Raw genomic sequence first — 27,844 nt, 5'->3', positions numbered from 1 at the left:
TAGTGGGTGTCTTCCTTTGAAATTAATCACGTTGAAATCATCTTATTTCACATTTACTTATGCTTATAGTTTTGTTTTGTTTTGTTTGTTGTTGTTTGTTTGTTTTTTTCTTGTAAAGACTAAAGATTTCCTGAAAGCAGTTGTAAGCCCCTGCAGAAATGTGTCTATGGACACTTCCAGGGAGTTATATGCTGATGTAGAAATTTTTTTTGGAGGTGATTGTTTGTATGTCACTTCCAAGTGAATAACTGGACTGTATTTTCTATTTAAAATGAAATATCATATGCCAGATAGCTAGAGCTACATCTATCTCATTTTATCTATGGCTGAAATGTACCTGAAATGGGTGTGAATTGTCCTTCTGAGTGAAATATGCAGACTTAGCATTAAAACCATTTGAATAATCATTATTGCCCACATTTTTATTTTATGGATAAAATCAATGCTGTTTTTATAATACCCCAGTTAATTTCAGCATTAATTGTTGCTCTTCGGTTTTGGTGTAATAATCACTACTGGATATCCATCTACTTTGGAGTGACTTCATCCCCAATTTTCTTCTTCTGTAAAAATATATGTGAACCTACACACATGCACATGTAGATATTGTATACACAATGTACTTACCAGCCTGGCAACAGGACAACCCAGGGGATTAGGATTTGTTTTGGACTTGTTTGTGTATGGAAGATGAAGAAAAGAGAGAACAGAAGAAGATCAGGGTTCACCTGCAGTAAAAATGCTACCACAGAGAAGAAATAAAGGAGTGCAAGGTGCTCCATTTCTCTTATATAGGTTTAAAATCAGAGCCACGTGCCAAACATTATGTCAGAAAAATAAAAGTGTCATCTTGTAACACATGACTTGCATGAAGGCAGGTTTCAGAACACCCATCTGCCTTCTTGACATGGTGCCATTTTTCTGGTTAATGTGGCATTTTTGAGAAGACATGTAAGTCAGCCTTTTGATGACATTCTTGCTGAATAATAATAACTTTGTAGACTTCATTGTCTTTTTCACCCTTTTATTCAGTTCAGTACAGTTCATACCACTTTCTTAGCAGACCAGCCATGATCCAAAGTCCTCTGGAGTCTGTAAAAGTGTTTTCAAGCTCTTCACTAAATTTTATGTCAGACCTTTTGTATGCAGTGACTAATGCATCAAAACAAGTAGTTTGGGTAATTATACAATGTAAGTTGATTTTTAGAAAAATTGCCTATTTAGTTCCATAGTAATACCTATACCTTTGTTTCAATAAATATCACCTATGTTTATGCCAATTGCTCAAAAATATAAAAAGCTATGCAGGTCCATACTCTCTCTGCATTGTGGGAAGTACAGTGATTAGTAGTATTTGTTTCACTACCAGGATGTTCAAAGAACACAAGGCATTATAAATTTCTTGTGCAGGAAAACTGCATGTTTTTCAGTGCTGGGAGTTGTCATGGTATGAGGTCTATTTATTACATCTCCAAGTATTTGCTGTAGTAGTGGGTGATCACTAGATGTCTAACCCCTGGACACAGTTGTGTCAATTGGAAATTTATTTATTTTAAGCTACACCCACGTTTGGGGATTTGATTTTCATCTCCCTTGACAACCATTATGCTGTTACCAATACAGAGACAGTAACATTAGATAGCTGCTTTTTCTCATATTCCTCTCATGGTTACAGCTGTTCCATGGTTTTGATAGAACCTTTGATCTTCGTTCCCTAGTGAAAGTCCTGAAATACTGACCGTCTTTCTCATTACTGTTAAAAAAAAAAAAAAAAAAAAGGGAAAACTTTCATCGAAAACCATCTTTTTCATTTTTATGATCCTTAATGTAAAGTGAAACATCTGTTGCCTTAGATTAAACATCAGGAACCCAAGGGTTAACATATGAAAAGTGAAATTTAAGCCTCGTTGCTTTCTAGGAAAGTCACTGGCAGAGCTAGGACTGCCAACAGTTATTCTGGCAATATTTGAAGAAAAATGCAAGTTGCTTCGTGGGTCTTCATAGAAGTCTGTGGAGCCTGCAACTTTGAAATGGTGTGCCATTGCATCAGTGACCTTTCTGAACATATCCTGTCTGCCAGCACTTTGAATTTCTTTGCTGTCCTCTGGCAGAAACAAGGTTACACCAGCCTTACACCAGTCTGTGCTTAGCTTGTGATGTTAAAAACTTCCTCTAGAAATGCTGATTTCATATTACCTAGTTCAGCAACAGTCATGTCACTGTCAGAAGGAATGGAATATTAAACTGAAAATAATAAAATATTATATTAAACTAATATTAAACTGAAAATAACAAAAATATTTTTGGTTTTATTTCTTTTGGATAGGGAGATCCAGGACCCAAGGGGCCACCAGGAGATGATGGGCTTCCTGGAAATTCAATAATGGGACCAATGGTAGGAATTTTGAGACAAAAGTTGGAAAGCAGAGAAATGTGAGACATAATGCAAAGCTCTTGTGAAAATTTATAAACTGCCTGAACAACTTTCTCAGGAAAGTAACCAACTAATTCTTCAACTTTTCTATCATCCCAACTTCAGTATATGCTTTAAAATAAGGTTATATTCTTTTCAAAGAAGAAACTCAAAATGTATTAAATAAATAGTACAGTGTACCTCATTCTGCAAATTTCCCTCATGAAGTCTTCGTTAAGAAGGTAGCTCTTGAAATTCATCTCCACCTTTCATTACCTCATGTTGTCTTTGGTGCCTCTGTATGAAAAATACTTTTTTGAGTAGGAGCTGACAGGTATTATCTGTTTTAGCAGTGGTGTTTCAGAACTACCAACTCTGCAATTTCAAAAACATATGTAAAACACAAAATAATGGATTTTAAAAATTGATCTCCTAACACTTACTTGTGTATAGGTTATAGAATGGGTTTTACTTGGTTAAATCCTTTACATTTTTAACTTCAACACTGGCAAAGGGGTGCAATAGTCTATTGCAGGTTATGCTGTGCTCACTGTGCAAGCCTTTAATGGTTTACTGGCAAGATTAACCATCCTTACTGGAGGATGGTAGATAGCACATTTATATACTCAGTATTGATCCAGTGATGCATGCAGTAGCCTGTATTTTTGAATTTTCAACAACAGTAAAATGATTTACTTTGTCTGTAATCTGGAATGCTAATTCACTCTGTTTTTCCATAAAACAAAGTGATAAATGAGACTTAATTGTCTAGTCCCGTACTTAATCATTTAGGTTTTGATCATGCCATAACTTTTTTTTCTTAATAATAACATTGTCCCGTTCTTCCTGCTGGATATGTAGAATCTCATCTACAAACTTCTTGAAATTTTTTCCTGTTTTTTACACATGGTGATGTTTACAGAAAGTGAAAGCCATGGGCACAAAATGTATGTTTATATACCATGTTTTTGTTTTTGTGTTTTGTGTTTTTGTGTTTGTTTGTTTTTAAGAGTGAAGAAGCAACTGCTTCTACATTACTGCTTCAGGACATGACTTTACAACCTGCTCTGAAAAGGAAAGCAGTGTAGATGAATTAATGTAGCATGTCATCAGTGACAACAATGGCACCTGCCTTGTTGCCAGTGCATTGACTTGCAGTGAGTCACTGGGATTATGTTATCCAGATCCCACAAAACTGTGGGAAACAGTAATCATGGAAGTTCTCCCTGTCCATCTCTATTGTGTTTTGGATGCAGCTATTAAAACAAAAAGCACAAAAACAACTAAATAATCTGGACTAAAGAACTGTCTCGTCCAGCAGATTTGGCAGTAGATTTATGACTTAAGTAGATTTCTAGCTATGCTACTAATGGCAAAACCAGCTACTTGACAAAATCCCAGTTCTGAAAGAAAATAATGTGTTAACATGTATTTGGTATTTACAGTGGTCTGGTAAGATTAAATGAAAATATCTGGCATTTTTTTTACTGCACTAGAATTGGAAGTAAAAATAAAGATGAACTCATGATCCATGATTTCCATTCTTCTTAAAAAAATGTCATGAAATGTTTTTAAAACATTTTTTATTTTATCCATAATGTAAGAACTATGGGTATTAAGAATGAGGAAGAGGTAAATTGGTTTTCCATTATAAAGCTGTTTGTGGACTAAAAGCACACTCATTGGTTAAATTCTCTCAGAACTGAGTTGGAATTTCATGATTTGGAAAGTAGGAAGCATAAAGAAACATCTCCCAGGACTCTTGCAGTTTGAAATTGGTGGTAAGATTCAAGTGTTTGCCTTTAAAACCTTTCAGTGAAATTATCCCTTTGGACTGTACAATAAGAGAGACTCATACAGACCAGTCCCTGAGGTCTGAGCTGCTTGTCAGGAATCCTTCTGTAGTTTCTTGAAGTATTGTATGTTGCAGAAATTTCCAGGCACAATATGCTGATGAAATACACTGATAAAATAGCATTGTTCAGTCACTTGTAATTCCCTTCCCTTCCCTTCCCTTCCCTTCCCTTCCCTTCCCTTCCCTTCCCTTCCCTTCCCTTCCCTTCCCTTCCCTTCCCTTCCCTTCCCTTCCCTTCCCTTCCCTTCCCTTCCCTTCCCTTCCCTTCCCTTCCCTTCCCTTCCCTTCCCTTCCCTTCCCTTCCCTTCCCTTCCCTTCCCTTCCCTTCCCTTCCCTTCCCTTCCCTTCCCTTCCCTTCCCTTCCCTTCCCTTCCCTTCCCTTCCCTTCCCTTCCCTTATCTATTTTTATTGGAATAGTCCGGGGAGAGGAATGCTATTTGCATGTAATTGTTCTTCAGGATGTTTTATCTTTATGTATATTAACAACTGACCTTCCAAAAATCTGCAATAGAGCCCATTTACCTTTCTTGGTTCTCTGGGACTGAGTGAAGGCTGCACACTGCTCCTTGTATGGACATATGCATACTGTGCTTGGGAATGGGTTGGGTGTGTGTCTTACGAGTATCAATAAGGATTTCCAACTGGCACTGCTGTCACATAGGAACATAAATACTATAGACTGTCAACATACCTTGAGGGATACCTTAAAGTAATAAGTTTTCTTTCTTGGTTCTGCAAGGAACAGTCTAGTACAAGCTCGGTTAACTTACTCATTAAATGTCAGGAAAATGATTGCTGAAATGAAGGAAGAGGAGAAGACTGCTATTGGTTTCTCCTCTGGTAGTGAAAGGAAGCACTGAGGTTTTGCAAATGGATAAAATCTTTAGTGGGAGTCACTGGAAGAGTGAACATAAGGAGTAATTGTCTCCTAATACAAGGCATTTTAGGCTAAACTATGAGAAAATAAGTATTTCATATTATTGATTATATTTCTTTAAATTATTTTCCTTGTACAATGAAATAGTTTACTGCATAGTTTACTTTAGTTTACTGCATAAGAGAACCAACGTGATTTCCCTGAAACACAAAATGTGCTACATAATATAACTTATGGTTAGCATACTGTGTTTCAGTATTGTTGATTTAATTGTTCAAAACTCAGGACTGTTACCCTCAAAGTCACAAAGGTTTAACTTTTTGATTATTTTTTTTTTAACTGGCTGAAGATAAAGGTAATATTCTGAAGATTTCTCTCTGCAACTACAAATCTAGATGTTGATGATTTCATAATGAGACCTCCTATTCTTCTAAAAGCTTAATTTGATCAACTGAAACCACAATAAAAAAAAGCACAAAAAATTCTGAGCTTTGCAAATAAATTGGAAAAGCTGGCAACTGCTATTCTATATTTCCAAAAGGATATTAAACAGTTTCCTCACATATTTGTTACTGTTACGTCATGATGATCCAGATACTGACACAATGCCTGATTTATTATTTTTGTACTTAGGGTAACCAGGGCCTGCCTGGACTACCTGGACCCCGTGGAGCAAAAGGTGATGGCCACAAAGGTGAAGCTGTAAGTATAATTTTAATTCTCTACTTTTTATTGTTTGTAATTAGATTCTGTACATTGTGTTCTGCTTCTACTACTACTACTTCTGTGTATGCTCTCTATTTAACTAATTAACTGAGTGTAATTAAGTTTTTCTTTCACTCTTTAGCTTATTTAAGTATCTCACATATTTTGAAGCCCTTCCTTCCTCCCTCCCTCCCTCCCTCCCTCCCTCCCTCCCTCCTTCCTTCCTTCCTTCCTTCCTTCCTTCCTTCCTTCCTTCCTTCCTTCCTTCCTTCCTTCCTTCCTTCCTTCCTTCCTTCCTTCCTTCCTTCCTTCCTTTTTTGTTCAGTATCTCTAGTAACATCTTCTTGGCCAAATCTTGGAGACTTCACTGCCTCATTTTTTCAGCTGCTTCTCATACCAGGGGGAGTCAAGTTATCTTTTTTTGAAGATTCCTCCTCCCCCTCCTCTTGCTTTCCTGATGGTTAGCTACTGAAGGAGTTAACACCTGAGTGTTCCACCTGGCACATCCATCACAAGGGCCTATCATCCTAAATATCAGTCATCCAAAGCCACACAGATGTGTTTGACAAATCTTTCACTAGAAGGTGTGAATACTGTTACCATCCTTCTTTCACCACATGTCTGTAATCCAACCGTTTTCCACACTACAACCACAAGAGCTCTCCCAAACATGCTGAGGTGGGACTTGATTGCTTCCAAATAGGTCATGGCTCAGCTCCAATTTCCTGTCATTCAAACTGATCCTGGGAAGAGATCCCAGCCCTCCTTTCCCTTTGGGATTCAGAATTAGTTCAAAGGGCACTCACTCAAAATTCCTGGAGAAATGCTATGTACCTGATACATTTCACAGCACTTGGTGACACTAGACTAGCTCGAGACTCTTTGGAAGGTAAAGGAGTGCCAGTTTTGGACCCAGGTCCATTGAACAGGCTACATACAAATAAATGAAATGAAAACCCCTATCATTATCCCAAATAAAACCAAAAAGAAAATGCAAAGGTGATAACAAAAAAGACAGTGATGCAAATAGATGATTGAAAAAATATTATTTGGCCTTAAAATGCATCATAGCAACTAAGTTTTAAACCTTACAAGATTTCTGTCTAAGCTAGGTGAGAGAAAAAAATATCAGTAGATACAGAATCAAAGAGATCAGTGATAGACTGAAAACTTTTCATTCCTAAATAATCAAAGAATTCAAGATCAGCCCGGTTTGGTAACCATTGATTAATAAAGCTACCCAAAGGCTGGTTGTAGTTTGCCCAGTCACCAGTCACAGGATGGCAAACTTAGGTGGATGTGTGCATGCTGCACTGCTATTGCTGACCAAATAATTAAAAAAAAAAAAAAAAGCTTCAGTATTGTATACAGTATTCAGTATGCAGTAGTATTCCTGATGTTTATTATGTTTATTATAGGTTTCCACCTTTGCGTGCCCCATGGTCTAGAAAATCCCACTCTACAAATCACTTGTGGACACGAACAAGATTTATGTAGTTAAGGATCTGTAGCTCTGATAGAGCAAAGAGATCTGGCATCTGAATGCTGAAAGGGAGGGTAGGGATGCCTCCAACAGCATGAAGAGCCGCTGAAGGGGCTGTGAGGGACTGAATGGGAAGTTCAGCAAACAGGCTGTCAACACAAATAAATCAAAATATGTTAGTTTTGCCTGACCCCAAGGTTTAATGGATCAGCTCTGGTATACCAGATGTGCAATGTCTGTGGTGTATGAAACATGGAGCAACATCTGCTTTCTGACTGGTTTCTCAGCTGAGAACAGCTCTGATATTCTTAAGTCAGGAGCAGAACTTATTTTCCTCCACTCTGGTAGTCTTTTTAGGTTTCCACCTGGGACTGACTATGATGCTCAGTACACATTGGAAATATGCACTCGACAAAATACAGCAGAAACAGAGATGTTAATAACTATTGCTGAAATTCTTTTCTATATGGAAGAACATAAGTACTACTTCTTTAGGACAGCTACTGACATGCTTTATTCCTCTCCTGTACAGGGACCTCCAGGACCAGCAGGCCCTCCAGGACCAGCAGGCCCAAAAGGTGTGGGAGATCCTGGACCAAAGGTACTAGCACAGTGGTAGTACATGCATCTGACTAGTAGACAGGGTAGACAAATATGTCTCCTAAAAGTGCATTAAATTAGGATGAGAAAATGCTGAAATCTTTGTATTTCAGTCAGCAGTTTGCCAATAGGCTTCTCTGCCATGTTGGATGCATAACAGTTATTGCTTTATCTCTGCAGATCTTTCATATACCCAAAGATCCAGGATGTTTCTAGGTACTGGAGTTTCCATGTAGAAGTTAGAATCCAATGCAAGTACAGTATTGACTGTACTTTAATATCTCCTTTTGTCTATGGCAATGAAAAGGGTAAAGGCCCCCAAGGAGTAGCAGAAATAGACGTTACTGGAAACAATTAAATATTATTAAAGTTACTAGAAAGCGATTCCCAAGAGAAGACTGAGTCTTAGTCTAAAATGAATATCAGCTTAGAGAAAAAAAAAATGATGGGAAAAAAAAAAAAGATATGGAGATTAGAAATACATCACTTCCTTTTTGTTGTTGTTTTTCCATAAAACACAAAATAGATAAATGTTAAAAAGTTCTAAGCAGGGTGTAGTTGACTTAAAAAGTCACATTGTAACTACTGTGTTATAAAAACTTGGAAAAAGAAGAGACTTACATGTATGACGAAGATCATATAAGAAATTGCTTTAAAATATCCTGCAGAGTGGTTTTATTAATGATTTCCTTATTACATGTGTGAAATAGGAAACAGGGAACATGCTGAAATAGAAAGTAAAATAAATATTGCCCAAACAGAATTTTTCCCAAACAGAAAGGACTTTAAACTTTAGTTCCCAGAACATGAGAGTTCCCATTAAAAGCAAACAACAATAATGTCTTTAAAATATATCTACAATAAAGAAAAAACTGAATGCCATTCATCCTTAGAATGACCAATAGCCTGCAGATAGGGACCTGAAAAACCTGGCTTTATACTTCTGTTCAGAGCTACCACTTATCAATATATTGAGATATTTCACATGAAATAATGTGGTTTAGAACATGACAGAACTACTAAAGAACTAAAAGTAATTTCAGTTATGCCATTTGGTATAGATTTACAGAAAATATATACAGCTAAACTAACTAGATATTTTATGTGAGGGGAATTTTTTTCTTCTTTTTTATCTTCTTTTTTTCTTTTTTTTCAAATATAGATTTTACACTGGATATAATGCAGCCTTACAAGAAATTTTTCTTGGTACTACAGAAGAACATTCCATTACAGCCTAGGATATTGTATAAAAATATGAAGTCAGTTATTACATAAAAACGTAACCTCTGGCTGCAAAATGTGTGGGGGCATCTTTCCATCTGGAATTCCCCTGTGCCTCCTACTGGAGAGTAGCATTTTCCCCAGAAAAAGGAGTTGGAAGGTCATATCAGGTCATTGAATATCTCCCACCATGATACCATGGTTGAATGATTACAAAGCCCAGAAATAGACATCAAAATTTCAATGGGAATATAGGGGTTTGATTTAAAGAAACTCGAGTTAAACAAATACAAAATGTAAATAATGTTTGTTTGTTTGTTTGTTTTATTTTTCTGTTTGTTTGTTTTTAAACGAAAGGAAACTACTAGAGTAACTGCAGTGAAATTTCTCACAGCTGGAATTTTTTATCTCAACTGTTGTGGTTGTGTTTCTGAAAAGCATCAGAAATATACGAAGTATACAGAAATAAAATTAAGAAAATCATAGTGCCTGGCTAATATAAGAGATCAAAAAGTGGATCACAACTCACATTTGTTCTTATAGTCATGAATCCATGTAATTGCTTGATCAAGCAGTTATTTGGCTGTATAGTTATTATGAAAGTTCCAAACCAGATCATGACTGACAGAAGAACAAAATAGTATCATAAAATGCCTTAGATGGGAGGAGGGAAGAGCTGTAAAGTAGAAGGAAATATATCCAGCTTTTGTGATCTAGTCTTTTTATCACAGGCATTCTTATACCTCTGTAACTGTCATGACATAATAATATATATATATATATATATATAATATATATATATAAATAAGTCATATATTAGCTATTACAATACTGTGTTATATAGCCTAATGGGCAAGGCTTCAGAACCTGCAGTCAGTCTGGCTTAGGCAAGACACACACACAGACTCAGAATCTTCTTGCGTACTCTGCACGAGGGTTTTAGGCTGGATTGGAAATGTGCTGTTGAAATGAAGTAGTTCCAATTTACTGTGGTTTGGGTTATGAACCAAAAAGAGGTCAGAGCGAACGGTCTCATAGCACAAGAAATGGATTCCCTTCAGATGAAACTGAGCTAGATCATCAGAGCTGGAAGCATTCTTAATGCGCTTCTGCCACTAGTGGGTGATCAGCCCACAGGTCCAGGCTAGGAGCTGCCTGCGGTCACTGCAGATACATTGCTATTGGGCCTGTAGCACTGTTTGTTGGAGGACATGTGCCATTAGAAGCTTCCTGTAGAGCAGAGATTTCGACTCCTCATAGCCAGTCATGGGGTAGATTGGGAATGTACCACATCTGTGGGATATGGAGAGGTGGCATCTCATTCTATGAAGAATTGTATTATAAAAAAAAAAAAATCTGTAGAAATAACTGTCTTTGCAAATAACACAAATAACATAATTAGGGCAAACCATGCTCATATCAGATTTTGTTTAAAAAATCAAGCGTAGATCTGCGGGTTTGATTGTGTTGCAGTGTGACATTGCCATAAAATCTGGCTGCTCAGAGCACTGCTTATCTAGCGGTCTCTGTCAGAAATTAAAAAAAAAAAATCAGAGTTAAAAACACCTGATACAAAAACTAAATTTGTATTTTTAACTTTAAAATAGGCAAGTTTCTTTTTTTTGTGATTGAACTAGATTGGTGTGTTAATGCTATAGGGTGAGAATGCGTACTGATTCTCTAAGTGGTGAGCAGCTGTTGCTTTTGCAATGTGGGACTGTTGTTCCAAAGCATTCATTATCTAGGTAAATAGTCACACCTGTGATGTAGTTCTGTGCATCCACACTAAACATGGTGGAGAGTACACTGGAGAAAAAGAAACAAAGAATATAAACAGCTTTTCTCCCTCCTTTCAATTTTGTATTCCTGCTTGCTTATACAAAGTTTGGAATCTTCAGTCTCTACAGAGCTTCCTGGTGGCAAAGGTGCTGCAAGGGAAAACAGTTCACCTGAATTGCAAAAATTCCCCTAGAACTTAGTTCAAAAAGTACATAATCTTCCGTGATTTATTTTTTTTTATATTTGTTTGAATTTTAATAAAATACAAGTACACTGGCTATCTATTATCCTTTCTACATTAAAAAAAAAAAAAAAAAAAAAAAACAACCAACCAAACAAACAAGTAAACAAAAAATCCAGCAATCTCAGCATATAAAAGAACATTTATTTGATAAAAGTGACTCATAAATTTACACGGTAGTTAATGTAAAATTCCTTTGACTGTCACTACATAAGAATGTTCCACTCAGCTGAATCAGAGTTCTGTTCTCCCCCCTTTCAGAAATGGCTCACATATGTGCACACTGCAAGATAGGAATTTTGTGTATCAGAGGTCAAATTCACATGAAAACACAATTGGAACATGTGGGATGCATTCAATCCTGGCAGCACCCTATTTTCTCTAGCATTAAAACAGAGGCACATAATGTCAGAGGATTAAAAAAAGATATAAAAGCACTATTGCCAACTAGGGGGTGGGTTGCAGACATTCAAGAGCAAGAGAACATCACTAGAAATAAAGGTTCATTCTCAGTAATTGCACAACAGAAAGATTATTAAACTCACCAGCATAGCCCCTAGTGTATGAACGCTTGGGCTGGATCCATTTGCAATATAAATACCTTCTGCAGCTTGGGGCCTGTCTATTTGAACTAAAATAGGGAAGGTGGAGATGCAGTTACTCTTTTCTTAGACGTTCTTCTTATAAATACCCTTCTATCAACTAGTTCTCACTAAAGAGAGCACTGCAATGTCTCCTGTGTGTTTCAACACCAAATATACATGCCTCACAGTAAATGAGATGTATATGACGAGAAGCCAAAATTTATTTCCCAGGTGAGCATTAGCTCGTTAAATGAGTTTTCTTGATCCAGTGATAAGGAATAGGCATTGGAGTACCACACTTTCATTGTCTTGATGCAGCTCTTTCTTTCTTGTTTCAGTGGTGTTTTTCTAGTTCACTGCAGATGGTGACAAGCTTGTCTACAAGCACAGTGCAGAAAATAAATTAGAGCTCATCAAAGAGCAGTACTAATCCTTCTTGAAATGAATTCCCTGGAGGACAGCTTAGTGTCACATCTTAGAAAAAAGAACTGCTCCACTTCACAACTCATAAAGCAAAATAGAAGTATTTTTCCTAAGCCAAGAAATACAGAAACTTTGAGAATTACTATAAAGCTCTACAAAAGAGCTTTTCAGTGAGACATCTGGTATTAACTAAGCATGTGAAGCTAAAATTCAATCCTTCACCTGCAATGACCCTGTGTAAGAATGTGTTACCCATGGGAGGAAGAGAGACACAACTTCAAGTCCCTCATGTGCTCTTTTTGGTCGGGACTGATCCAAGAGCAGGTTGCAGGTATATTCAATACTGGAACACATGGAATTGTTTCCCTGCTGAGTTACTTCCCTTCACAGTGGCTTACAGGCTGCTTCACAATCGACAGCAGCCCAGAATCTCCAAAAAGCAATGCATACAGTAAAACCATATCTAAATAACCACCTCTTAGCTTTGGTACCTCTGGCATGTTTCAGAGGCTTAGGCAGAGAAACCTTTGGCTGCTCTGTGCAAGATCTGCTTAGGTTTGTTTGATGGTTTATGAGGACACTGAAGACTAATAGTTTTTCCCTTAATAACAGATGGAACTAAATAAGAAGATGGCTGCATTTACCTAGACTCTGAGTATTTGCTAGTAATATGGCAATCTGAAGCTAACGAAAATACTTTGCAGGAGGAACTGATAAACCAGGAAGGTTTTAGTAGATGAGGAATATCTACCCTTCATCTCACTGCAGAAGGGCATTTCCCAGCACCGTGTGTCAGACTCTAGTGCTACAATCTTGAAGTGCTTAAGATTGTAATCTCTAAATGTTTACAGCTAGAATCTGCTACAAAATGAAAACAAAACAAAACAAAAAGTTCAAGGGCATTTCCAATGTCCTTTCTGTTTGCATTAGTAGGGAAGGTGTGATATAAAAGTCTCAGATCACAGTAAGAACACCTTTCATACGTGAGAAAAAAAAGTAGCCATCTTTTTTGCTTCCTTTTCCAAACCTGTCTAGACCAAACCAAACCAACCAACAAACTCTCCTCTCTGATCACATCTGAAAGAGAAATTTCCCCCTGACTATATCTGACAGTTGACTTATCCCACAGACTGTGAGCTTGACACATCAATTTAAAGCTAAGAGCATCCCTGTACCATGCCTGTGTCCTGACTCAAGCTGGCCAGTGTCCATTGTTTTGGAAGAAAAAGGGTTTGAAAATAAATTTTATTTTCAAGCCAAATGTTACATGAAGAAGGAAAGCATTATAAGCTAAATTTAAGCCTCAGCCTTTGGATTCAGGGTTCCCACCTCTCCAAATCCATCAAACCTGAGCATAGTTTAGGCTGTGATATATTTACATAAACAGTACAAGTCAGGACTTGGCATGGGAGCTTCATAACCACGTACAAAAACCGCAGATTGGAGTGATCTGTCACTAGAGGCTGAATCTCGGGCATTTCACCTAAAAAGCAGTCATTATAATGTGAAAGCTGCACAATTCTTCACTGAAAGTAAAAGAAGTCATTAAAAGGTTCTGTACTTTTCTTTCGTTCCATTTTAACTAGTACAATATATTCTTTCTTTTCACCTACCACGAAGTCTCATCTGAGATCTGCATGATTCATGCTTGTGCCTCTCTTCTGGTTAGAATGCTCCCTCTGCAGGCACTTCCATTATTAGATCTTTTCCTACTGCAAAAACTAAAAGAATGAAGGGTTTTATCAATAAAAATATTTATTTTGTCAAGAAATACCATCTCTTAGTGGCTCTGTTGTTAATATATTGGATGATCAATAGCTTATCAGAACATTTTTTCTTGCCAGCACATGCACAGATTTATGGACATTTACTGAACCTGGTTCAGAAATTTCTGCATCTATAACGTACTTTTTTTTTTCTTTTCTTTTTGAACTGGTGAGCATTTTCTAGTGAAAATATGCTGCATGTGTGCCTGTCGACTTGCACAGTTACAGACTGTGGAAAATAAAGCCTCCTTTATGTCTCTGTGCCTTTTCTTGTCGATAAGGAGCCCTTGAGCCTACCTCTTCCCAGTGGGCATCTTGTCCATCCTGGCAAGCACTTACAGAACATGATAGAAAAAAATGTCATTTTCAAATGATTTTTTTTTTTCCTGTAGCTGGTAAGATAAATCAGAGTGTTACTCTGTTGGTGGTTTATACCATGTGGATCTTTGCTTGAGGAATAGTGTTCTTACTTGGAGCTTAAATGATGTGGGTGCCTACATTTTGGGCTTTTTTTGGTTGTTGTTTAATTTATAATGCAACTGTTTATAACATTTTTGTGTTTTGATTTTAAAACTCAGAAGTTTGACAAAATGCTTTGCAAGTGGGTAAAAGGCCTAACAGTTAATAAATGTATAACTACTGATGATACCACGACTCTTTTCAGGGAGACCGTGGAATGAAAGGCTACCCTGGACCCCCCGGGCCACGGGGGAGCGGAATGATTGGTCCCAAGGTTGGTGTGGCACTGCCTTGAAGCTTTCTGCACATTTATGCTGCCAGACTCTGATCTCTCTGACACCAGAATAGCTTCCTCAGTTATTGATTTGTATTGGTGCAATTGCAGCAGGCATCACGCATAAAAACATGGGCACCAGACATGCACTTCTACTGCCTGGGTTAGGAAGGAATACTGACTGGATGAAAATTGCATTTGCAGCCAAATTTTATGAGATTACAGCTGGAAATTACACAGAACTGTCAAGCTAATAAATGAGTTAAATGACACATTTCTTCTGTTTGTATCGATTATGTTTCCAAGAGATTCTTTTGTGGATGAAAACATGTCAAATATGAATTCTATGTTTTGTTCAATGAGATTGAATCCATTTAATCTCATTAGTAAAACCATTAGGAAGGAAACATAGAAACAAGAAGTTAATTCTATAAGGAGCCAGCATGCAACATCTAGACAATTCTTTCCTACCTCAACTATAATGACTGATAATTCAAAAAGAAAAAAAAAATGCTGGTAAAAAAGGCAATTCAGTGCATGCCTGTATTACTTTATCATGGATGTGTCCATCAATTCTTTTTACAAAGTCAATGGGGAGAAACATTGGATTTGTGTATCTTTCTCCACATTAATTTAAGTTAATCATAGATACATCTTTGTAACTTTTACTTCTGTAGCAGAAGCTAGCAGTTGTCTCCATTTTAAACAAACTGGTATCTGAATGGAGAAATGTTGCTATTACCAGCCTGATACAGAAATGTAGTGAGGAGTAGAGTGTGAATATTTTTGCAGGATATATGTCTGACTTTGCTTTGCTTTCTGGAAGCTAAAAAAGTTTCACTTCCTCAGTAAATCATATGGACACAGTCAGTTTAAAAAGTTTGGTAAGTTTAAACTGAGTGTCAAAATCCCGCAAAATGTGTGACCCTATATGCTGCTTCCCCAGAGCCTTCAAGAATGAAAAATATGTTATTTGTGGGGAAACAATATCTTGTTTGCAAGGGTGAGGGCCTGCTTGCAGCATCTCATTCTTGAGATAAGATTTTTAGAACAACAATGTTTTGGGTGAACCCCTGTTTATATTTACACAGATTAACAGTATTTTTCACAAGACATTCTCTCAAAGTTTGTGGCAAAATCTTTTGTCACACAGATGAGCGCAAAGGTTTTACCTGTCTTTTACTGTAGCTACACAAACCAGAGGGTGTTCCTTTGGCTTTTGTTACCTCCTCTCCCACTTAGGATTTTCTGACCTGGTGCTCCCAGAGACTGTGGCACCACAGTGGTTTGAAATATACGTGTACGTGGTGCACAAGAGCTAACGTGCCTGGCAGGTTAACTTACACTGGGTTTTACTGCTCTGGCCTTTTGTGCATCTACTGTCAGTTGGCTTTGTGATTTGGAGTGATTGCACAAAGCTGTTGTTAAAAGTCGGTTTCTGCCCCAGAAAAACTGTGAAAAGTATCACACTGTTTCATGGGAATATCTTAGTCTTTAATTACTTTGAGCTTAATTGTTCCTTTATTTTCCTGGGAATTTGCCAGGGATAATTACTAAAGCCTTCAGTGTGAAAACATAAACCAAAGAAAAATCAGAACTAGAGTCTTTAAAAAGGTTTTACTTTTGCTTGCAGCAAATTTGAGATTACTTATTTAGTGTTCCCAGAATAGTGCTTATCTCCTAATTCTTTTTTTTTTTTTCCCACTGACTGTCATAGGGTATTATGGGACAGAAAGGCTTGCCTGGTCCACCTGGCCCCCCTGGCGAGAGCATACAAGGAAACAAGGTAATCCAGTTCAGTATGATAATGTGTCCAATTTCTTCTCAAAACTGTCTCTTCAAGGAGTTTCAAGGAGTCTGTTTTTCTTCCTGCATAAATTCTGTTTTGTCACTGAGTCAGTGAACTCCTGCAAATATTCACTGTAAATTTAAGTTTCTTGTTCATAAGGTGTGCAAAATTTAGTTGCTGACTTTCAGTATTTCGGGTATGTGATTGATTGCTCTCCTATTGTTGCTACAAATATATTTAATCTGGAAAAAAAAGTCTCATCTCTGTCACATTTTATTGATTTACTTGGATTTAAAGCACTGTCCAAAGAAGACATCTAGAGCTTTCTCTAGGTTCCATTATATAAAGACAGTAACAGAGCTACCATGTTTGCTAAGAGAAGTCAAACAACACATAGGTATAGAAATAAAAAAGAAATTAGCCAGTCTTCCACATCCTCTTAAGCAGATTTTTACTTACCTAGTACCAGCCATAACCATAACATCTCTCCTTACAAGGAGAATCACAAACATGGCATGTTGTCAGTATTCAATGTTAATAAAATGTCTTTTAATAAACGTGTGGAAAAATTAAAACTGGAGGCTCTAGTGAAGAAAAACCCAAGTACCTCCTATTTCTCTTAAATGAATGCTTAAAGTTGAACATATGATTGAATATTTCCCTGGATTGGGAGAGTTGAGCTCCACTCTTCAATTACAGGTTATTAGGAGCACTATTTCAACTGGGTTGAGAAAGATGTCTCACGGTACTTCAGTAGGTTGCAGAAACTGAAGCCACCATAGAATTTGATGACAAAATAGGTTTTAATTGGAAAATACTGGCATGCTATAACAAGTAAATAAAAATCATAAAAACATACATTGTTGGCAAAATATTTCACAGGAGAACCTTTCTTTGGTTCAAGGTGAAATTATCCCATACAAGCTTTACCAGGAAAGTACCTACTGCTTCTTTGTTTTACTCAGTACTCGCTCTGATTCCAACTTCAATGTCCTCCAGCTGTCTACCCATTTTTATACTAATGTTAAATCATTTCCCTTTTTATACAGCAGAAAGCTCTTTCACTTTTTTCACTGTGAAGTGTTTTATAGCACAGAAACTTACTTTACCATGTTCTTTCTTTTCTCATTATTGTATGTCTCTTCAACAGATTCTGATTTATCATGTCTCAGGACTTTTCTAGACAGAGATCTGTATGTGGTTAGAATCATATGGCAAAAACTTTGGTCTTGATCTGTTTGCATTTTTCTTCTATTTTAATCATTATCAGTAGCCACAAAGATACTAGGTATTCTAATGTGACAATATACAGAAAATTTTTCTCCTCTCCTCTCCTCTCCTCTCCTCTCCTCTCCTCTCCTCTCCTCTCCTCTCCTCTCCTCTCCTCTCCTCTCCTCTCCTCTCCTCTCCTCTCCTCTCCTCTCCTCTCCTCTCCTCTCCTCTCCTCTCCTCTCCTCTCCTCTCCTCTCCTCTCCTCTCCTCTCCTCTCCTCTCCTCTCCTCTCCTCTCCTCTCCTCTCCTCTCCTCTCCTCTCCTCTCCTCTCCTCTCCTCTCCTCTCCTCTCCTCTCCTCTCCTCTCCTCTCCTCTCCTTTTCCTTGCTGAATCTCTAAAGCCTGTTTACACTATTCTTGTGGCAAATAGAAAAGTTTCTGCTATTTCTATATGTTTGATGGTATAGGAAAGCAATTTCCTGTGTGGCTTTAACAGAAATTTCTGTCGTGTTCCCAGAATCTAATACTTGGGATATATTTTTTTTAAGTTCATGGATATGTGCGGTTTGTTATAAAAGCAATTTGCTATTCTGGGCAGAAATGTTTCATCAGTCAAATGCATCTGATCATGTTACATCATACAGATCATATACTACTTTTTCCATTCCTGAAGAAGGAGAAAAGTTAGTCAAAATATGCTCTGTGTCTATAGATAGATAAATAGATACACATACAGTTTTGGATGTTAACATTGGTGCTGCTATGGTAACAGTGCCTGTTTCTTCCATACACTGATGCTTGTTGAGCATCTATTATCTATCTCTTCACAGCCATGTCAAGCTTCATTTTTTTTTGTCCACTCTTCATCATCTTAGAGTTACTGTGCTACTGAATTTGAATTATCAATATCATTGCAAGTATTTTTTATATATATGTAGAGCTCTGCCTGAGTAAGAATGGAATGTTAGAAATGAGATGGATTTCAAGTAACTTTATGTTGATATCAGCATCCACAGGTCTTCTTTTTTATGTTTGGTTTCCTTTTAAAACCACAGTCTAGACATTCCTAGATCTACACTCAGTTCAGAGAATGACATTTTAACATAAAAGTCTGCTTATTGATCAGCGATCTGGCAGGATAGCAGGGTCAGGGATCCAAGGGTACATTTTTACATGCATACTGCTTTAGCTTTTAGAACAAGACTGATGGTCAAATTTAAATTCAATTATTTACATAGATTGAACTGGCAAAGTATAAAATATTTAATGCAGTATACTTCTTGTTTTGTCTCTAAACATTTAATTGTGGTATCTATGATAAATCTTTTCTATATTGATGATTGATTACACAAGTAGGGGAAGCAGGATTTGGTTCTGGGGTTGACATTTTAAAGGATAAAAGCCACTTATGTGTCTGTGAGAAAGGTATGATTTTTTTTAGAAGTGTAGGTTTCATTCAATTTTCATTGTCTAAACACCACCCTAACAGTGTCAAGTGACTTCAATAAATCTATAGTTTTGTTAGATCTGACGTTTATTGTTAGTGAAGGACCACTGGAATACAAAGCAGATACTAATTCTGGTTCATATGTGTGTGCTCTGTAGATCTGCAAAGAGGTTGATCAGGCAGTTCTGTGATGAGTAGTTAGGAAAAGTAGTCAGTCCCAGTGCTGGACAGCTAGCATTGACACAGGCTGCTTTATTTTTTTTAGTTTCTTTTTTTTCACTGTGTTTAAAAGTCATTTACAACCTAGGAAGTACAATCCTGCTAAAACGAGCCTTAAAGTAAATTAGATTAATTAGTCACTGTATGTTCCTCCAACAATGCCAGCCAAACTGTCTTGGGCATCCCACTGCCTTAGTAACATTTCCTCTTTGCAGGAAATTCCTTTCTTCTTCCCTTGTGAATCAGCTGTGCAGTTTGCTGTAGTGCAGTTTCCTGCCCAGTATGCAGAGTCCACATAGCAGTGTCTGAATTTTTGCTTTTGTAAGGAACTGTGGAGTGGGGAAATGGGAGAGTTGTGCTTCCAGAAGCAAGAGGCTGATGATTAGCAGATGAGTGATATATAGGGCTGATGAGGAGCAGAGGCTTTCAGTTCCCAGAGCTGGGGCTAGCCAACCAAAGAGGCTCCCACAGGACAGAGCTCTACAGGTTTTGTGGAGAGGCGCATCCCAGTGGAGATGTGAAAGGTAGAGTGTGGTAGGTGCCTTCACCTAGCACAGGGCAAGGCCACAACTCACCTGTGTGCAAGCACAAGCTCTTATTTCAGCAGGATCTCTGTGGAATTCAGGATTTGACCAGGGAAAACCACCCACTGACTGTGACTTCTGGTATGCTGCCTCTTCTGGGAAGCTGTGTCTCATGTCTGACTCCAGATAAACTCCCAGCTCATGAGAGCCAGGACCTTGAGCCATGGGAAGAGAAAGTGTCTGCCTGGGTGGTGCACCATGTAGCTGCTTCTCCATCTGCAGAAGCCCCTAAGTCCCTGTCTAGCCCCTGTCCAGCCCAGCAGAAATGATCAGTGATCAGTCCATCTGTCCATCGAAGGCACTACTGTGCCTATGGTAAAGGCTGGAGTCTTGATAAATTTGGAAATATATTTTTATATTTTTATATTTCTCTGCCTGGGCAGTATAGCCACTCTAAGACTAGCTGTGAACAGCTATCCTAATATTAGGATAATAATAATAATAATGCTTTAGAGAGACACTCAGAGAGCTCTTGACTGAAAAATACTGAAAAATAACTAGCCTTGTACTGGGCTGCGCAGAAGCTTCAGCTAATATCTCATGCACTAGGTTTGGTACAGGTGATAGCTGGTCTCATTGATACTCTTTGGTACCTGCCCAGGGCACTGCTGTTATGCTGCAAACATGAATTTTTATGAAGTTTGTGTGTATCAGGGAATATAATCCCCTCTAGCTGTGGTTGAAATGTGTACAGTATTTGATCTGAAAAGATAGTTGTTAAAGAAAACAGGACAGTTTCTGGAACCCTTATGATGTGAAGGATTGTCTGCACATATTTCCTAACAGCTGTGTTTTATAACATGCTGTATGCCCACATTGCTGGCATGTGCATGCTTTTCAGGTTTGTGTGCACAGCAGGACATACAGAACAATCCTTATAAACAAATCTGTACTTTGTAGCCGGATTGATAGTGTGTTTGGAAGTATCATCAGAAAGCTGTTCTCTCCACATTGAGATCGGAGATCTCAAACAAAAATCTCTTTTCATTTACTTAAGATCAGAAAAAATAAGTCAACCCTGAAGAGATTCTGGGGGCTATGACGAAAGAAATTTTGTGTTGGACCTGATTTTGCTACTTGTAGACTGGATGAGTGAACCTCATTGTGGTTACTTTTGTCTCCCACCTCTGTCAGTGAAACGACATCTTGTTTTAATCAAATTGGAATAAATTGTTGTATACTTCATGAAGGCTTCACGTACATTATGAAACATACTCAACTGCCTATCTCTCCAGCTGCACACTGCTCCTGTCTTGAAAATTACATTTCATTTCGTAACACAAGTATCTTGCTTTCTCTGTGATGCAGAATGTTACAAAGTGAATAGATAATGCATGGAATTTATTTCTATTTTCCATTAAAATTTCTTTCCATATTCTATTTAGGGAGAAAAAGGAAATCAAGGTTTTCCTGGACCAAAGGGTTCATTAGGAATTGGTATTCCTGGACCAAAGGTAAATTCTAAGCTTGCAATAGGAAAAAAAGAAAAAAGTTTTTTTTTTTTTTCCTTCCTTTATTGGTCATTTGATGTGACAGGTCTTTGAAGATAAATAGTAGGCATAGACATCGCTTTGTATAGTTGGCAAGGTAAATGCTTGGTACTTATTGTCAACTTTGGAGTCTGTGAAAATCCCAAATGTCATGAAGGATCAGGCTCTGAAGTAATACCTGGAATGAGATCATACCTGTTAGCAAGAGAATAATATCATTCAAATTATGTATTCAGTTATGTTCAGATATTTTTCAGGTATTACAAAATGTCATTTTATTTGCCAGGCTTTGATGAAAAAAAAAAGGGGGAGGGGGGAGGGCCCAGTGTCAGTGTCTCCAAATGTTCAGTTTTGCTGTTTGCTATTAATAAAGCAGAGTTGTCACAGATGAAAAGGAATAGATGAGTTCTGTAGGAATTTCATCTACGTATTTTCCACTGGATGTGCCAATTACCAAATCAATTTATATGTAAGAGAATACCAGCATCACCACAGCCAGTAGATCATGTTTGCTGTCCCTTATGCTGACATTAACTTTGATGAGGTTAAATATAGAATATAGCTCACAGACAAATAATGGAAAGAAATATTGTTTGCTGGATATTATGATTTTATGAAAATAGAACAGAAAGTGATCTCCAAGAGCTTACTTAGTGAAGTCTGATTTCCTTTACACTATGGAGGACCTATACACAATTTTCAAGTTTATATAAGTTTGAATAAGATCAGAATTAGACTCAGAGAGCCAAAAGAGGTCCATACAATTGATGGCAATCACCATGGCAAATGCTGTAACAGAGGAAATATCTGTGTGATGCCATTCTCTGGTAGTAATGAGGAATAATATAAAAATGGATAGTACTCTAGTTAAAAGTCCCTAAAATTTAAAATTTCAAGTGAAATGTAAGGTGGTTAGTAACTTTCAGAGAGAAATAAAAAACTGTCCTGAACAATCACCTTCTTGAAGAAGTATCAAATTTAGATCCTGAATATTTTGATGTTATATTTAATTCCTGCATTATCTGAAAACTGTATCTCAAAATGAAGTAAAGTTGAACTTGGAAATCAAAAGGTCTAGTTACTTGAAGAAAAAAGTGCAGAATTTGCTTCTAAATGTGAAACTATGTATTTTCCAATGTATGTAACAGTCTAGGCATATCTCTTGCAAGCTCCCAATACTTCATGGGGGTTCTGTGTGAAACTGGTCTAAATTTCAATACATTGGCAGATTGGAAGCAGTTAAGTCTCTCCATAGGTTTGCATTAACATAGGTCTAATAGTTTAGAATTCTAGAATTTAGAATTTAGGTCTAATTAGTTTAGAATTCAAGAAAATCAAAGAAAAGGAAAAAATATATAATCTTGGCATCAGTGTAAAGGTGTCTTTACTTCTCATTCCTAAATTAAGGTAATTTTTCATGGAAATTTCTTTAAAATGTTTATATTGCCAGTGTTGCTTTCCCTAAGATTCTGTAGTTCATGCCTACATGATAAACCAGTCACAGGACAGAATTCAGAAGATTATTCTTGAAGACTATTTGAACCATAGCTGCAGCTCTTACTACTACCAATACTGGAATTGCGGATGTATTTAATGAGACTGTTTTCAATTAGGGAGACTATGGAGATAAAGGTGATCCGGGAAGCAAAGGTGCCAAAGGAGAGATGGGAGATCCAGGACCTCCAGGACCAAAAGTAAAATATATCTCACATTACTTAATTTTACACAATAGATATTAGACAAACTTGGATTGTATTAATTATCTCACTCTACACATTTTCAGGGAATTTGGGGAAGAAAAGGTGAACCTGGTCTTTCGGTAAGTATGTACATGAAGTAATTTAAAAGTTAGTGGTTTTTGTTTGTTTGTTTGTTTGTTTGTTTGTTTGTTTTTACTCATAGTTTATGTGATATTAAGGTTGACCGGGGGGTGTTGCATTGTCTACACTTTCATAAGTAAATAAATTAATAAATTTAATCATTCTTAACACTACAACAAACATCAAGTTAATTAATACTCTTTTTCAGAGAGAAGAAGTTATCAGACTTATCAGTGAAATATGTGGTAAGCATTCGAGTTTGAAAAAAAATTCTGATAAAACACACTGAATTTATATTTCCTGAATTGATTAATTTTTTGCATGCTTGTGTGTGAGAATACCATTTATGTGAATAATACTCACTGTTTCCAGAGCAATAATGGAAGTAGTTTAGTCCAACTCTGTTTCTATTTCTCAGTACCACTGACTATACAATCTGTTTCTAAGTATTATATAATTTTATTAGCTGAGTTTTAACTGACTGTAAATCAGATATTCGACTTAAATTCATTTTTATAATCAGAAGATATTTTCTCATTAAATATCTGTTATTCTTCTAGGTTGTGGTATCAGATGCAGAGTAACACCACTGGAACTAGTATTTGTCATTGACAGTTCAGAAAGTGTTGGACCAGATAACTTCAATATTATCAAAACTTTTATGAAAACAGTCATTGACAAGGTTTCAGCCAACCATGCTACAACCCGCATTGGGATTATCAACTTCAGCCATAAAGTGGAGTTGGTGTCTTCTCTGAAGCAGTACACAACCAAAGAACAGCTGAAATCTGCTGTTGATAAAATGCCCTACTTAGGAGAAGGCACATACACAGCTTCTGCCATCAGAGAAACTATTAAGTTATTTCAGGCAGCACGCCCAGCAGTGAGGAAAGTTGCTGTGGTAATAACGGATGGACAAGCAGACACTCGTGACAAAGTACAACTGGATGTGGTGGTAAGGGAGGCCCACACTACAAATATTGAGATATTTGTCATTGGGGTTGTTCAAAAGACTGATCCCCACTACAGTGATTTTCTGAAAGAAATGGACCTCATTGCAACAGACCCTAATGAAGAACATGTTTACGAGATAGATGACTTCATGACACTTTCAGGTAAAAGAAACTATGTTTGTAAGAGAAAATTTGAAATAAGCAATTAACAGGGTTTGTCCTTTCCCGTAGCAAGGCAAGACAGCCAGTAGAGGCTCATTGAATGGCAGCTTATGTCTGTCTTTTGGATGCAGCTCGTTTTTCAGTTTCCCTTGTTCTTTGGGCAAATGAAACCTTTGCCAAGCTCTTACCTCTTGCAGAAGCAATAAAGCACAATGTACAGCAATTTTCACAGCAAAAGCCTTCTTTGGGGCATTCTTTACTGAGAGCCAGCACCAGCTTTCTCTCACAGTGCTTTTGTGCTGGGCCACAGATTCATCCCTGAGAGAGGTGCAGATTTCTTTTCACCTTGGTGCAATAGCTCTGTCTCTCTATCTGTCTTTCCTATGGCTGTTGTACTCCGCTGGTGATTTGTCAGTCTTGCAGTCCCTTTACCATCTCTTGTATTCTTCCAAAAGCCATAGGAAAAGCTATGCTTTCATCCTGATTCTAGGGAAGAGATGGTGGAGGAATACCAACAAGGGATCTGCTTTATTCTCCATTATTCATTTCAAACCAAGGCTTGAAAAATTTTCTGGCCACAGCTGGAATCACATAAAAAACACATGAAACCTATAATGACCAATGGAAAAAAAATGTACTTTGGTCTAGACTAACCACAGACTAACCCTATAAACTGTATTTATCCTGAGCATAAACTCATTTTGCTACGCTGAGCCTGTGGATGGACTTAGGTCTGTATTTAAGGCTGATGTCTTAAAAAATGAGAACAGAATCCGAGCTACAATTCTGGTCCCAGCTAGTATTAAACTTAAGGCTCTGGTTCTGGCTTCAGAATTCAACATAAAAGATATCCCAGTTGCTGATTATTTATTTATTTATTTATTTATTATTTTGTGTGTGTGTGTAAGTAGAAAGTATAACCCAGTTTTTCCTTCTTAGAAAAAAACTTTTTTTTAATGCTGTTTTTTTTTTTTTTTTTTCCTGTAGACCAAGGAATTATGATTTAGGCTTAAAAAGGGATTTTGGTACTTTTATCTGTTGTTTCATAGAAGAACTAGAGGTTCTTAAAATCAAATAACTTTGAGAGTGTGTTACTTTATTATTTCTCATTCGAGTTTTGACATAACTTCAGAAGGCAGTGTTTCACAAATCATTGTCATTGAAGATTTAAGGTTAATACTGCACTAAAAGCTTGTGGAGAATCACTGCGACTTTTCTTTATTACCCTTAATACATTTCATTATTTTGTTAATCTTTTCAGCTCTTGAAAATAAACTCTTCACAAAAATTTGTGATAATGTATCTGAAGTCTACACCAGAAAAGATGTTCTATCTCCGTCTCCAAGCCCAGGATCTGAAATACCCACTGAAGTTAGTCAGTTACCTAGAATGACGACTTCAGAGACTTATATGCCCCCTACAGAAGTAAGTTATCAAATATTTATTTAAATTCATACACTATTTAATGCACCATTTATCAATCTTGTAATATGTAAAGAATGTGTCATTTGGCTGTACCAAAAGATTTGAAGAAAACTTTTAAAGTTAGATTGAAATTATTTGTTTAGAACAGTTTGCAGAAGAGGGTAATACTGTTTCTTAGTTGCAATAAATGATAGCAGTCCTTACTTTTTTGTAATTCTGATGCACCTTAAAAGTGATTTGGAAATCCTGCAGATATATTCCCCGTTCAGGAAGATAGTATGTAAGGCATTTATTTATGTAAAAGTTGATTGTTGGTGCAATGTTGCTCGTCATGGCTACATGTGATAGGTATTTTCAGCCCTTCGGTATTGTTCCGCTTTTCGCATTGGACTGTAATTCTAGGATTCTAAAATTATGGCCCCATACTGAGTAATCACTAAAACAAGGTCTGAGTCCACCTGCCATTATCGCTAGGTAACATGTGTGAGAAAGACCCTTACTTTCCTACTTAATTTTCTCATTTTTTTCTTCTTAACATCTGAGATAGTATTTTAAGTTACCAGATTTTTGATTCCTTTTGCAGCTTAGTCCACCGCTGACCAGATACACTGAGGCGCTACCATCTGCTCAGGATCACACTGTGACCGCTTCTGTTCATAGAGAATCAAAATTCCCCCCACTTTATGACATAGTTGAATCCAGACCCCCCAGTCCTGTTGCCAATCCTTTGCTCAATGTAACCATTGCTGAAGATCGCCGCCTAGCAGTGTTGCAACCACAGAGAGCATCATTTCAAAAAGGTAAGTAATACTTAACCTGACTATTGGGTAGCAAGTCTGCACCAAAACCAAGAAACCAACAAACCCTACCCAATGCAGTCACTGTAATCATAATTTTGTTTTTCTGGGTGCTCTGGCTGCAGATACCACACACACTGAGAGCCAGAGTTTCAAACCTAGATGACAACCTTGTGTATCATTGAGCTTACCTATTTAAATACCCATCTGAGTCTTGCATCTGAATTTAAGCAGTCTCATTTCAAACTAATCCTGTATTCTTTTCAGACCTGTTCATGTACTTTGTTAATTGAAACAGAATTTGGCTACAAATTTCATATGCAAATATATCTTGGGCACTACAAGAAAGAAAAAAAAAAAAAAAGGATGCTTTAACTACAAAATGAACTCTTAGGATAATGTAACTTATCCCCAGAATCCAAGCTAACTTTTAATAATATGCTTTCAGATCCAAGGTGCTTGGAACCTATGAAACCAGGGGATTGTCGAGACTATGTGGTAAAATGGTATTATGACAAAAATGGCAATTCTTGTGGCCGGTTCTGGTACGGAGGTTGTAATGGTAACAACAATAGATTTGAAACAGACGAAGAATGTCGAAAAACCTGCATTGATGAATAAGTAAGTTGTCTTAACCAGGTCCTTCTTCAAGCACCTCTTTTCCAGGCTAAAACAATCTATTTAAGTGTCTCCCATAAGATGTGATACATATATATTTTCTACCTTTGATCAGTCTTGATGCTTTTATGAGATGGTGGGAACAAAAGTGCACTTTGCAGTCATGGATTAATACAGTAACACAGTGAGGTTTTCTACTTTGCTCTTTATTCCTTCAGTTTCTAACATTGTATTTGATTTTTTGATCATTACGGTCAGAGAAGTTGAAAATCCATCATATTATATGTGAATTTAAGATCATTTTTCTCATGTGTATTATTTCACATTCATCAGCATTGACAGCATTTTCACAAAATTTGTCACCCCACTCTTTACTCCTTTCTCTAGATCACTTATGACCATATTGAGTACGACAGGCCATAGCATGCATCCTCCAGTGACTTCTTTCCACTGGCCATTTATTCCCTTTCCTTTTTCTTCTCCTCATGACTTATTTATAAATTAGTAAACTTTACCTCTTAGTCCAATATAACTTTCCTTTGGTGAGGTACCTTTCTGGAAGTCCAGGCAGACTGTAGTAACTGCCTTAGATGCACATGCTCAGTGAGTGAGGCATGGGCTCCAAAGAGCTTTGTTATCAGTGGTGCA

The 27,844-nt window shown here is 37.1% G+C and overlaps 1 protein-coding gene across 1 annotated transcript in view; it reads left to right on the top strand.

Moving 5' to 3' along the window:
* The window catches only part of COL28A1 (collagen type XXVIII alpha 1 chain), a 62,064-nt gene extending 34,865 nt beyond the window's left edge, over positions 1-27,199 (top strand). Inside the window, exons 23-35 of the mRNA XM_068674899.1 lie at positions 2,327-2,395; positions 5,779-5,847; positions 7,866-7,934; positions 14,612-14,680; positions 16,398-16,466; positions 21,317-21,385; positions 23,035-23,115; positions 23,205-23,240; positions 23,450-23,486; positions 23,802-24,356; positions 25,618-25,781; positions 26,365-26,581; positions 27,027-27,199. Of these exons, the coding sequence (XP_068531000.1) occupies positions 2,327-2,395; positions 5,779-5,847; positions 7,866-7,934; positions 14,612-14,680; positions 16,398-16,466; positions 21,317-21,385; positions 23,035-23,115; positions 23,205-23,240; positions 23,450-23,486; positions 23,802-24,356; positions 25,618-25,781; positions 26,365-26,581; positions 27,027-27,199 (1,677 nt within the window). The remainder of the gene's footprint in view (positions 1-2,326; positions 2,396-5,778; positions 5,848-7,865; positions 7,935-14,611; positions 14,681-16,397; positions 16,467-21,316; positions 21,386-23,034; positions 23,116-23,204; positions 23,241-23,449; positions 23,487-23,801; positions 24,357-25,617; positions 25,782-26,364; positions 26,582-27,026) is intronic.
* The last annotated feature ends 645 nt before the right edge of the window (positions 27,200-27,844 follow it).

Source organism: Anas acuta, chromosome 2, assembly GCF_963932015.1.
Source record: "Anas acuta chromosome 2, bAnaAcu1.1, whole genome shotgun sequence".
Classification (NCBI taxonomy): Eukaryota; Metazoa; Chordata; class Aves; order Anseriformes; family Anatidae; genus Anas; species Anas acuta.
The sequence above is the reverse complement of the archived record's forward strand: the minus strand, read 5'-3'. Positions and strand labels throughout refer to the sequence as shown.